Below are 13476 nucleotides of genomic sequence, written 5' to 3'. Positions count from 1 at the left end.
GAGAGGGAGAGGGAGAGGGAGAGGGAGAGGGAGAGGTAGATAGATCAGGCCTTCTGGTAGGGCATGGAGGACCAAGGATTACAGCTTGGCCATTCTGCCCCAGAGTGGGGTTAAGTGCCCTTCTGTGTTGCCCACATTGTCAATGAGCTGCATTCACTGAATGTGACAGAGCTGGACTCAGTGTGTGCCTGATATCTCTGGTATGGCCCTTCGAGGAGATTCTCTGTTAACCCAGAACCAGCAGTGGTTGTTTGAGAGAAGAATTGGGTGAGATTCAGACTTAATTAATCCAACCACCCCTTCATTTCACAGCCAGCTCATGCTAGGTAGCCCAAAGAAAATGCATTAAAAGTTCGTCATCCATTAGTAGATGGGAACACAGGCTGGCTAGATTGTGTTGTATGAGGGCCTAGATCTTGATGAGTCAGACCTCAGCCTCAGGCTTCTTGGGGCTGGGGAGGGTGGCATTTGAATGTAAGTGGCCCCAGAGATCCCAGCTCCTGCTCCACTCTGCTGAGCTGCAGCATGGTGCAGGGGAAGCCAGGCACCCCAGCAGTTGAGAAGTGTCTGCTGGACAGTCTGTTGCAGCTTGTGGTCTCTGTCCCCAAATCAAAAAGACCCGCAGAAGCCGAGTTCCCTCGGGGTGTGACCCAGGGACATCATTTTCTGTTCACCTGTGTCACCTTGGGGAAGAAAACCAAGCAGCTGCAAAAGAAGTTTTGGTTCAAGAAACATCACAAAATTAGCTATACATCAAAGACAATGATTCGTTATGAAAAAGCTTATTAAAAACGGTAATTATAGAAAAGGTCAATGGAGGCATAAATTAAAAACATCTTTGAAGATTTATGGCAGGAGTTTAAGAGTGGAGCTCCTGGTCTGCTCAAATAATACTTTGTGATTTAAAGCAGAAAATTTGCTCGTGTTTTTGTGACATTAGACAGTGGTTTGTGGCCTTCGAGGGTCAATTTCCAGCTGAAGGCTGTCCGTTGGTCTCCCAGCGTCTTACCTTGTCACCCCATGTTTCTGGTTTCTGTCCGGCATGCCATCATTTTCCTGTTCTTGGAAGTGTTTGAAATTCTTGGAGTCACTTTGTCCTGTTCTTCTGTGTCCTCTGTTGACTCTTTTTGGCCATTCTGGTGCTCCAGCTTCCATCCTCTGGGATGTCTCTTTCCCACTTTGTAGTCACAGCCCTAGGTCAGCCCTGTTACTGGGATCAGAACAGAGGCCTCTTAATATCTGCTCCAGTCTCCTGGATCTGCTTCTTCTCATCACTGTTCACAATGAAGCAGGGGGCCTCTCCTTGACACCTGAGCCAAGCACGCTGCAGCAAAAGCCCCTCAACCATCCAGTGCAATCTCTTAAGACATCATGATTGAGACCATCATCTTAGCCTGCTTTCCTGTGTTCCCAGCCACTCCTGGCCACTGTTTGTATCTCAGGTAGTCTTTGATTCTCAAAGCATGTGTGGTTTGCACGCTGCTTCTATAGTAGTGGGCCTGCCCTCATCCTTCTCCTGTTAAGAAGTCTATCATGTCTCCCTCTCCGTGCCCTTGGTTTTGTTTTCATCATTTTGTTATATCCCATCTGATTTCCTCAGGAGGTTATGGACTTTCTGGGTCCAGGGACCATGCCTACCTTTCATCTTACCTCATTTGGCAGTGTTTTTACCCAGAGAGTGGCCGAGACATATGGAACTAAATTAACATCACTTTTTCTCAAATTGTGTCTTAGACCGGATTAAGGGAGACACCACTAGGCGTAATGAGACAAAGGTGGCAGGACAGTGTGCTGTTCTTGAAGAGCCCAAGTGGGCCTGCCTCAGACAGGGCTCAGTATTGATGGAGTGTTGAATGATGCAAGGAACAGTTGGAAGGGAGGGAGTGTGTGGCAAACACTAGAAGGAGAGGCTCTGGTGGGGAGGTGGTGTTGGAAGGAGCTCTTTACACTGCGTGCCCTCCCTCCACAGACCAGGAATAGCTTTGGCTTTCCTTAGCTTTACTCTGAGACAGTGAAATTTACCTCCCCCCCTTTTTTTTATAAGTATAAAATGAAGTTTATTTGGGACATGGGAAGGGGTTCTAGGGAAGGGAGTAGAGGCAGAGAAAGAGGACAGAGAAGGACAGAAAGGAGAGAGAAAGGAGGTGAAAGGCTGGCTGGGAACATGTGGAGGAGTTGGGGTGGGAGTTGGGGGACAGGGAGCAAGAAAGAGAGGGAGGGAGAGAGATTAAACTTTACTTTTGACAGAGTTTCAGAGACAGCCAGAGGAGACAGTGATATGTACTGAGCGTTAAGCCCAGAGCCTGGTATAGTGAGGTGACAGGGAGCAGGAAGCCGAGGAATTACATCTCAACTGCACACAGGAAACAGGAAACTGGGTGTGGGGCAAGGCTATGGAGTCTACTTCCTCCACCAAGGCTGCACATCCTAGAACTTTTACAGCTTCCCCAAATAGCCACATCTGGGACCAAAGTATTCGAACATGAGCCTGTGGGGGAGGGGCACTCAGACCACTTAAACATAGCATAACCGAAGTGCTCTGTGTTATTAAAAACCCTTAATAATTGCTGCTGTACATGGCCGAGTCGGATTACATTCTGTCACAGTACCATGACTTTATCTGACCAGCACTTCCCAGCAGATGTGCTGATTCCCAGTTACCTACTGAGCCTTTGGCAGGCATTTCCTCCCTTCCAGCGCTACATTAAAACCTCTGGAGAGCTTAAAAGTTTTCCTAGGTAGCAGTTTAAATGGATAATTATGTAATAAGCTGACAGCTTAACATAATTGCCTTTCATTTTGGTAGTATCTGTTTGTATACTTGAAAAGAACATAGAGGAATACTGAATCTCTCAGTAGCTTGAGTGATTGCTTATCAGGGACTCCGCCTGTCGTCAAGTAGATAAGTGAGGAGCAGATGTAGGGAAATGTCTGTGGGAGGCAGTTCACGCGGCCCCTGCGTGTTTATCGGATCTCGTCAGGATTCAGTCAGGAAAAGGCATGTTTCCTTGTTTTCCTGACAGGGCTTAGGAGCATCTCTGGCTGTTGCATTATTAATCTTTGTCATGGTGACAGGTGACTTTTTTTTTTTTTTCTCTAATGGTGGCCTGTCCTGCTGCGGAAGGGAGGAAAGCTGGGTCCATTTTTCTTGCCATGTGGGTTTGTTTAAGTCAGGACTGGTGGCATTTCCTTAAGCTGAGGCACAAGGATTGTGGGTTGAAGGACAACCTGGACTACGTTTTGATACTGAGCATGTGTGTCCATCCTTTATTCCTGGGGAGCTGATTGGAAATTCTCTCCTAAAGGTTTATTATTTTACAAACCAGTTTTTATGTTAATTAATTAATTAATGAAATAGTTGTCTGCTTATATGCACTGGCCTTCATGAGAAGCATGTGCGTAGATAGTTAGAGGGCAGCTTTGTGGAGCCCATTTTTCCCTTCGCTGTGCTGGCGTAGCCGAGATCCTCAGGGCTTGGTGTTGTCACTGACTCTGCTGTTGAGCTCCTTCTTTTACAACTCATTGATTATTCCTCTGTACTTAACTTGGGTATGGTTTTATTTACTTTCTGAGTTGTACAGTGGGTAGTTACATAGTTGACTTTGGACTCATTTTTTTTCCTAAGAATCATTTTAAAATGAACTATTTAGTTAATGAAGAGATTTACAGTGTCTTGATGATATTCACTGACTCTTCTCCACTCCTCGCCCTGACTCCTCCCAGACCCACTGGAACTCCCCAACCCCCTAACTTCCTGTTGTTTTGTTTCTTTAAATGACTGAGTCCTTTATGCACGGCCCTTCTACTCCTGGGTGTGGGGCCATCCGCTGGAAGTGTGGTCAAAGACCAAATTCTTAAAATTGATTCTCCCCTCCCCTGGAGCCATCAGTTGACAATAGCTCCTGGGGGGGTGGGGTGGGAATTCATAAAGCCTTCCCTGTTCCACATAGAAACTGTGCAAGCAAACACTGCTGCTGTGAGTTCATGAGCCCAGAGGACTGACATGTCCAGAGGTCACTGTTTTACTCTGGTCCTCCCTGACCCCTGACCCTTACAATCTTCCCACCCCTCTTCTGTGATGCACTTAAGCCTTGGTGTGTGCAGGTGTAGTATAGATGGTCCGTTTGTGGCTGAGCAAAATCCTCTGACCCTTATTCTCTGTACTTTGGCCAGTTGTGAGTTTCTGCATCAACTCTCATCTTCTGCGTAACAAAGCTGCTCTGGTGGGGCCTGTGTAGTTTGGATAAGAATGGCCCCCATAGGCTCCTAGATTAGAACTCTTAGTCATCTAAGAGTAGCACTATTTGAGAAGGATTAGGAGGTGTGGCTTTGTTGGAGTAGGCGTAACCCTGCTTGAGGAAGTATGTCATTGGGGGTGGGCTTTGAGGTTTCCAAAGCCCATGTCAGGTCTAGTGTCTCTCTCCCTATGGGTTAGAATGTAGCTCTCAGCCACTACTTCTGTCCCTGCCCGCATGCTGCCATGCTTCCTGCCATGACAAAAATGAACTAAACCTCTGAAACTGTAAGCAAGCTTCCAATTAAATGCTTTCTTTCAAAAGAGTTGCATTGGTCATGGTGTCTCTTCACAGCAGTAGAACAGTGACTAAGGCAAAGCTGAGTGCTGCATTAATCTTCCTGGTATAGAGAAGCAGTTTGATATCATGTTTATAATAAGCAGAATAATAGAAGTAGGTTCACTCTGGGGCCTGTGAACTCTCCAGTCATGGGTTCTTGGTAACATTTACTGTGCCATCCATGTTTCCTCTTGTGGAGTTTCAATTTAATCAGAAAGTGTTGCTACCCCCGTGGCAGTCTTGCCATTATGGTACCCATGGTAATATCTTGCCACTTGGGTCATTATTGTAGCTCACAGGTCCATCGTGGGCAAGCCTATAGATGACTTTGTTCTCTACCTAGTACTACAGAAGTTAGTCAGCAGGAAAGAAACTTCCCGGTCAGTACAAACTCATTTCTTCTTGTCCCGTGACCAGAATGTATACTGTCTTAGGCAGTTAGGTCTTCATATTCAAGTTCTGGTGGGTAACCAGGAACAACAGTGATAGCTTGTGTTGTTTTAGGAGTCCCCGAGATACTCTTGACCAATAAGTTGAGGTGAAGTAACTCGCTCCCACGCTAGGTACTGGAGCTTTTGTTTATTGGAAGGAACATGTTCCCCTGTGTATAGTAACTCCAGTTAAACTCTTTATCTACCCATCCACCCACTCAGCCACCTTCCTTCCATCCATCCATCCATCCATCCATCCATCCATCCATTCATCCATCCATCCATCTCTTAAAATGGCACATGTCCTAGCTTTCTTTTTTCTTTTTTATGTATGTGCATACACTGTAGCTGTACAGATGGTTGTGAGCCTTCATGTGGTTGTTGAGAACTGAATTTTTAGGACCTCTGCTTGCTCCGGTCGGCCCTGCTCACTCTGGAACTGGCCCAAAGACTTATTTATTATTATACATAAATGCAGATCTCATTACCGGTGGTTGTGAGCCACCATGTGGTTGGTGGGATTTGAACTCAGGATCGTTGGAAGAGCCACCTCGACAGCCCTGTCTTAGCTTTCTAAAGCTCCTAAGTGTTAGTCTTACTTTGCCACTTCCTCTTTTGTCTTCCCTTCTCATCACCCCGCCCCCCCTTTATTATTCCCCTTCCCTTCCATACCATCCTCTGTTGTCCCACCCCTTTCAGATCTGTCCTTCCCCCTCTCCACCAATAGCCTCTTTCTAGTTTCCTGGCTTCTACAGGTTTCTTGCTAAGAGCCCTGTCTGAGTCAGAGCATGTGACTGTTGTTTATCCGGGTCTGGGTTACAGTGCTCCGTATTCTGTCTTCCAGTTCCGTTGGCTTACCTGCAGATTTCACAATTTCACTTTTCTTTATAAGTGAATGCAGTTCTTTTGTATAGTAGATACTGCACATGCTAGATTGATTTCTGTTTCTTTTTTTTTTTTGCTTTTTTTTTTTTTTCCTGAGAAACTGCCACACCAGGTTCCATGACACACACCGATTAGCACTCCCACCAACATCACACCAGGGTTCCTTGTTCCCTGCATCCTCTGCAGCATTGGCTGTCTTTGTTTTTTTTTTTTTTTTTTTTTTTTATCCCTGACCATTCTGATTTTGGTAAGATAAAATCTCAAAGTACTTTTAATTTGCATTCCCCCTACCTCCTTTCATGGCTAAGGATGGTGAACACTTAAAATATATATTTTTTAGCCATTTGTACTTCTTTTCCTGAGGACTGTCTGTTCAGTTCCACAGCCCACTGTTTAATTGGGTGGTTTGTTTTCTTGTTTAGCTTTTAGTTGCCTGTGTATCTAGGCACTAATCCTCTGTTGGTGCACAGCTGGCAGAGCCTTTCCCGTTTCCTCGACCGCCTCTTCAGCTGATGCAGTTTCCTTTCCAGCACAGCCTTTAATTTCAGGAGTCCCACTTGTGGATTGTTGGACCTGTTTCCTGGGCAACTGAAGGTCTATTCAGAAAGCTCTTACCTGAGCCTATATCCTGAAGTGTACTCCCCATGAGCTCTTGTAGCAGTTTCAGAGTTTCAGGTCTAACATTGAGATCTTTGATCCATTTGCAGTTGATTTGTGTGCAGGGGAGAGAGAAGAACCAAGTTTCATTCTTGTTCTCGCAGATAACGTAGTTTTCTAGCACCATTTGATACAGATGCTGGCTTTCTCCAATGTGTAATTTAACTATGCAGCTTTCTCTACATAGGAGGTGCTTCCAAGCATCTCCGATTTGACATGGTGCAAGTCTTAGTCATTGTTCTATTGCTGTGAAGAGACATCATGACCGAGGCAACTCTTAGAAAAGAAAGCATTTGATTGGAGGCTTGCTTACAGTTTCAGAGTGTTAGTCCATGATTATCATGGTAGGAAGCAGACAGGTTGGAGAAGTAGCTGAGGACTTTACATACTGACCCACAGGCAATAGGCACATAGAGGCAGGGGAGAGGGAGGGGGAGGGAGAAGGAGAGGAGAGGGAGGAGGAGGTCTGGCATGGGCTTTGAAACCTCAAAGCTCAACCCTCATTGACACACCTCTTCCAACAAGGCCACACCCACTTCAAGAAGACCGTAGCTCCTAATCCTTCCCAAGCAGTTCTACCAGCTGGGGACCAAGTATTCAAATATATGAGCATATGGGGGTCATTCTTGTTCAAACCACCACAGTGTGTTTCTATTTACACCCAGAGGATTTGAAAAAAATGTCACTTCTGTTTCATCTGGAGGTGGATGTATGTGTATGTCTTATAGGTGTGTATGTTTGTATGTGTGCCATGTGTGTGTCTTGTGTATGTATGTGTCTATGGGAGGGTGTCTAGTGAGTTCCTATGGGAGTATGCGTAACTTGTGTGTGTGTGTGTGTCTTGTGTATATGTGTGAGCATGCTGAGAGTGTGTGTATCTTGTGGGTTTGCACAGTAATTCTGCTTCACTTTGGACATTTAGAGACTTTAAGCTCTGCTGCTATGGATTCCTGTTTTAATATTGTTATAATTAGAGAATATACTCTGTATGATTTCAGTGTTTTAAATTTTACAAAGATTCATTTATGGCAATGTGTGTGGTGTCTTGGTGAATCGCCCGCAAGTGCTGAGTGTCTGGATTCTCCAGTGATGCTGTAGTCGTCCACAAGTGTCAGTTCAGAGAAGATGTTTTGTGCTTCGCCAGCATGTTAGTTATTTTAACAAAGGGATGATAAAATTGCAAACTTTAGGACAATTATGAAATGTCCCATTTATTTTTTATTGTGTATATTTGAGGCCTATAACAAGTGCTAAGGGATGGTACAGGCAGTGACATGGTTACAGTGGGCAAGCAGATGGGTATGTCTGCCAGTTGACAGATCGACTTTTCTTGAGACTGAATGGTTAAAACAAGCTTAATGAAAACAAGTTAATGAGAAATCTCTAGTATAGCTCTTTACTTCCCTCCTCGTGGGTGCCTGGCTCTGCAGACTGTGTATCATGCTTCTCTTTGCATCCTTCAACCTTTATTCCCTCCCCAGCCCAAGGCTAGAACCATGGAGTCATTCTTCCTCTGATCATGTAGCATTTCCCTTCTGACTCCGTCTTGTTTCCCTCAGCAGAGTGTCTGGGTCCACCCATATTTTGGCAGATGGCAGGTTGTCCTTTTTATTATTTATTTATTTATTTATTTATTTAGGTATTTTCTTCATTTACATTTCCAATGCTATCCCAAAAGTCCCCCATACCCGCCCCCCCAATCCCCTACCCACCCACTCCCACTTCTTGGCCCTGGCCTTCCCCTGTACTGAGGCATATAAAGTTTGCAAGAGCACAGGTTGTCCTTTTAAAAGCCAAATAATACTCCAGCATGTTCTTCTTATTCATTTATTTGTTTACTTCTTTTGTGTGTGTGGTATATGTATGGATACATGCACATGTGTGTGTTTAGTGTGTGTAGTGTATGTGGATACATGCACACATGTGTGTGTCCACAGAGGCCAAAGGGAGATGTTTTCCACCATATTTATTTTGGGGGCTATGAGATCTCAGTGAGTCTGGGGTTGTCTGATTAGCTGGGACCCTCCTAGCTCCATCTCCCCAGTGCCAGGAGTACAGGAGTACTCTGCCGTTCCTGAGTTGTTTCTTTTAAAGATTTTGTCTGTCTGTCTGTCTGTCTGTCTGTCTGTATATATATATATATATTTTTGAGACAGGGTTTCTCTGTGTAGCCCTGGATGTCCTGGAACTCACTGTGTAGACCAGGCTGGCCTCGAACTCAGAATCCTCCTGCCTCTGCTTCTCAAGTGCTGGGATTAAAGGTGTGCGCCACCACCGCCCAGCTTTGTTTGTATTTATATGTGCACCTGTGTATGTCACGTGTGTACAATGCCCATGTACAGGCTGGAAGAGGGCATTGGATTCTCTGGAGTTAGAGGTGTGTGAACCAGCTGACATGGGTGCTAGGAATCCTGGCCTGCATGCACCTTCCCACTCCTTCCTCAGTGTGTCTTTTATGCACACCACATTGTCCATGCCCACAGTTCCCACCAGCAGATCTTTAGCTTGTTTGTCTACCCTGAGCAGGTGCTGATGATGCTCTGAGGGTTGTCTGCCCAGGGGAGGGTCTCATGTGGATGTGACTACCGCTTCTTTAAGAGGCACCACATTGTTTTCTGTGTTACTGTGTCAGTCTGGAAGCCCGTCTGCAGTGCAGCGGAGTTTGCGCTTCTCTGTACCCTCACCATGTCACTCTGTTCAAGCCCCAGCCATGTTCCTCTGAACGTAACTGAACTGAGAGATGAGGGTGTGTGAGCTGCATCCATACCACGTCCTCCCCAGGGTTCTCTTTCCTTAGTTTTCTTTTTTCCCCCTCTCAGATTTGGGGAAGAGATGTACATCTTCCTCTCCTGTCCTCTTCTTGCTTAGAATTCTACAGCTGACCTAATGCAGTCATGGCTGTCTCCAGTTATTCTGTAGAAAGGACAAGAATGAGTTGTGAAATCACGACGCACTGGACTTCATGCCAGCATCAACTATGGAAATACCCGGTGCTGTTTACCATCAAGAATTTGGTGATCATATCTTTTCTTGTGAGGAATATTATAATTAGGTGACAGCTAGTTTTCATTAAAAATGTTCTTTTGTCTATATGAATTTTTTAATTTCTGGGATGGAAAAAAATAGCCCTTAAGGGCAGTAGGTACTCTCTAGTTGACTGGCATCATTGTTGAAACTCCTCATCAAAACAAAATGAGCTATATTGGTTTTGAGTGAGAGAAATTAAGCCTTTATGAGCCCCTACTCCTTATCTTGGGCTGTGAGAGAGTTAGGACTTATCACAATTTCCTGAAGCTTGGCCCACGCGGCAAATGCCAGGAGCTTTCCGGGCTTTGAGCTCTCTTCTCCTTGTTGGAGTCTCATGGGATGCCTGTGGTCAGGCCTCACATGTTGGCTTCTCTGTGGGACTTGAGAAGACTCCCTTCCTTCTCCGGGTTCTTAAGACCTGCTACCTCCCCAAAGGGATTTCTGGCATGATTATACTTCAGATGTTTTCCCACACATGAGTTATGGGAGCATAGCAGTGGCTAAAAAGGGAAGCGTATGTGAGAGGGTGTCACCAGGCCCTGAAAGATAGCACTACTCTACTGTAGCCAGGGGAACCCACAAATATTGGGTTCCCCCTTAGGAGGAGCCCCTATAGAAAAATGTTGACCTGAAGCATGTGGCAGGAACCCTGATGGATAGGATCAGTGAATGACAAACCCTAGCACACCATGGGGAGGGCCATCGACGGAGCACATGTGTGCTGTCATGTGCTGGGACTTCTTGGGCATCAGAGAAAGGCTTTTCCTTCTCCAATGGAAAAGCATTTGCCCAGAGTGGCCCGGGGCTGGTTGGTACTAACACTTTCAAGCCAGGCATAGGGCAAATGAGGTGATCTGCTTGGTGCCTCTGAGCCTTTTGCAAGACTGTAAGTTGAAAGTTAATTGACCCACCACCACCTGTGTCCTCTTTCCTTTCCCCAGTGACAAGGGATGTGTGTGTGTGTGTGTGTGTGTTGTATGCCAGTGATTGGGACAAGCAGGTTTACCTTGCAAAGCTCACTAGTAGGATCAGAGACATTGATTTGTGGCTGTTTGCTTCTATGTCTGTCAAACGGACAAACTGCAGTGCAGGCCCTGGGAAGACTTAATCCTTTCATGGTGCTTGGTGCTTAGTGATGGCTGAGAAGTACTGTTCAAAATGCAAGGTTCTTTAGTCCCACTCATTGGCTTTATGGTGCTTGGTCAAGTGTTTCCCGGATGCTGGACGCATCCTAGAGAGTCATAGCTCAGTCCTCTCCATTTTCACAGGGCCTTCAAGGTGGCTGCTGCTGGAGTATCTCAAGGAACCATCACCACTTTTTTTACTTCTGATGGGAGCTTCCCCTGTGTACTGGCCTGGCCCGCTCCAGATCAGGCTAAATGATGGGCACCCCTTTTGGCTTTGTCTACGGAGCCTACATTCTATTCTGTTTTATCCTCAGAAAAGAAAGATGTGACTCAAAGCCTGGAGAACTACACCGCCAAGTGTCCTGGGACGATGGAGCCCATCACCCTCCCAGATGGTCTCACACTGCCTCCTGTGCCATTTACCAAGCTGCCCATTGTCAGGTGAGGCGGTGGGCAGGGTGTGGGGCAAGCTTTCAGGTCGCTCCCATTCAGGGGCCCTCAGAAGGGTCCTGCTTCTGTCGTTGACCCTCAGGCTCATGACTTCATTTTAAAAAAGTTTTTATTTTTGAGAATTTCAACATGCATGCAATGAAATATGAAAATACCTACACCCATCCTTTTTTCCTCTCCAACTTTCCCCATATCCCTCTCAACGCCCTACCCTCACCCCATTTTTATGGCTTATAACCTACTTAAGACTGACCTCAGGTCTCCGTGACAGTTTGAACTGAGGGCAGCGGTGTTCTGTAGTGGTCCATGCCCATTGTATGCACAGATGGCACCTTGCTGATTTCTAGTCCAGGATGGAAAGCGCCAGACCTGGCCATCTCCTGCTCACAGGTGTGGGCTGACTTCCTGCCACTGTTCAGAAAAGAGGTGTTTCTCTCCTCCCAGTATCTTTGTAACAGTCAGGGTCCCTCAGTACCTTGGGCTATCCAGACCACGCACTGTTGCACCAGCGTGAACCAGGCTCCACCCCACACAGCTCTCACTGAGCAACTTGCAAATCTCAGAATGGTTTGTTAGAAAGCTGAAATGAAGCAGTTGCCGTGTAGCATTTTGCTGTGGAGCAGAAGTGTGGAGTTCTAGGGTCCCTCTCTGGGCATACCTTTGATCTGTTATATGTTCTGGGCCTTGCTGTGGAGAGGTCTGGGCTCCCCTTGCAGCTAGCTCTGTGGTGTTCTAGGATTATGTCACTCAGCCCTCTCTGGGTATCTTACTGATAAGAGACTTCAGGGAAGCTCCACATGAATTTTGCTTCTACCTCCTGAGTGGTAGAGTTATAACTTTCTAGTCAGGCTGAAAGGTTGAACACACCTTTAATCCCAGCACTCAGGAGGCAGAGACAGGTGGATCCTTGAGTTCGAGGCCAGCCTGATCTTCATAGTGAGTTCCAGGACAGCCAGGGTTATACGGAGAAGCCCTATCTCAAAAACCCAAAAGAAAACAACAACAAAAATCTAATAAATAACTTAATTTTCTTTTCTGTGTTGTTGGGGTCAAATCCAGAACCCTTTCACATGCTAGGCAATTGGTTGCTTACTGAGTCTTATTCTTTTTTTTTTCTATGTTCAAATACGTTTTGTTTTATTTTCAGTTTTTGTTTAGCCTGATAAATACATGTATATATATTTTTTCTTTTACATCTAAATTTTTTTTTTTAATGAGGAATTTTCTTCATTTACATTTCCAATGCTATCCCAAAAGACTGAGTCTTATTCTTAGCAGATGACAGTAAGCAAGCTCTGGGGCTTCCCTAGGCTAGATTCTCACCTCCTAATGGGGCTCTGTTTCTGCTAGAAGCATCTCACCTTCAGGCCTGAGGCAGGGCACTCTCTGTTCCTCTCCAGGACGTGTTGTTTTTAATCTTTGCCCGGAGTTAGAAAGAAAAGGGTCTATTCTGGGCGGTTCTATGAGTAAGATTTAAAGTGGAATATGTTTGATTTGGGATAGAGCGAATGATTCAGTTTTTGAATTTAAAGGGTAGAAAAGCCTTTCTTAATAAATCTGCATCATGACTTGGGCCATTTTGAAATTGAGAAAGCCTTGCATAATAGGACATTCCGGGCTCTCAGTGTTTCACCTGGGTGTCCCAGTGTCCAGTCCTCTTGTGGGATGCTGGAGGGCAAAGAGAACTGCCTCAAAGACCATTTGAGAGTTTGTGGTGCACCATGGGAGCTCCATGGTTGGAGTTGTCACTCCTGGGTCTGTTCTGCCCCAAGAGAATGTGCCTCTGGGCATCCGTCCTTCTACTCATCTGAAATGTGCTTAAAGCTCTTTTGCTCACTGGCTTGTCTGGTTCTGTCTGAGCTGAGCTGATACTGTGGAAGCTCAACTCTACCTGGTGCCCAGCACCTAGCACCCAGCACCTAATCACCTTGTAGCTCCTCAGAAAACTTTCGTTTCTCACCAAGAATATTTTTAACCTTATATTTGGAAACAGTACTTTACTTGAAAATACTGGGATGTTATGTTTTCATCTAGTTGTTTTAAGACAGGGTGGATTAGGACAGTAGTTACCACACAGATGTGTGTCAGGGTGAGCTTGCTGGGATGACCACATTTGTCACCATGCCTTGGTGGTCCACTGGCATGCTCTCCTGTGCCCACCTGTACCCAGCCTCCTGGTACCATTGCTCTTGCTTCATGTGGCCATGGGGAGTTCTCTAAAGTCTGGCTTCATGTATTTCATGCTGTTCCTCTGTGATGCATGAACTTGGGCTTCCGTATGTGACATACAGGTGAGGAGGTAAGGCTCTTACCAGTCAGAGCCCC

General features: G+C 45.8%; 1 protein-coding gene across 3 annotated transcripts in view; it reads left to right on the top strand.

Annotated features, from left to right (window-relative positions):
• The window catches only part of Trappc9 (trafficking protein particle complex 9), a 481588-nt gene that overhangs the window by 85890 nt on the left and 382222 nt on the right, over positions 1-13476 (top strand). For all 3 annotated transcript variants that reach the window (XM_029469729.1, XM_021182812.2, XM_029469728.1), the window contains one exon: positions 11016-11142. In XM_029469729.1, coding sequence (XP_029325589.1) covers positions 11016-11142 — 127 coding nt within the window. The remainder of the gene's footprint in view (positions 1-11015; positions 11143-13476) is intronic.

This window comes from Mus caroli, chromosome 15 (assembly GCF_900094665.2).
Source record: "Mus caroli chromosome 15, CAROLI_EIJ_v1.1, whole genome shotgun sequence".
Classification (NCBI taxonomy): domain Eukaryota; kingdom Metazoa; phylum Chordata; class Mammalia; order Rodentia; family Muridae; genus Mus; species Mus caroli.
This window is presented reverse-complemented; position numbering and strand designations above follow the sequence as displayed.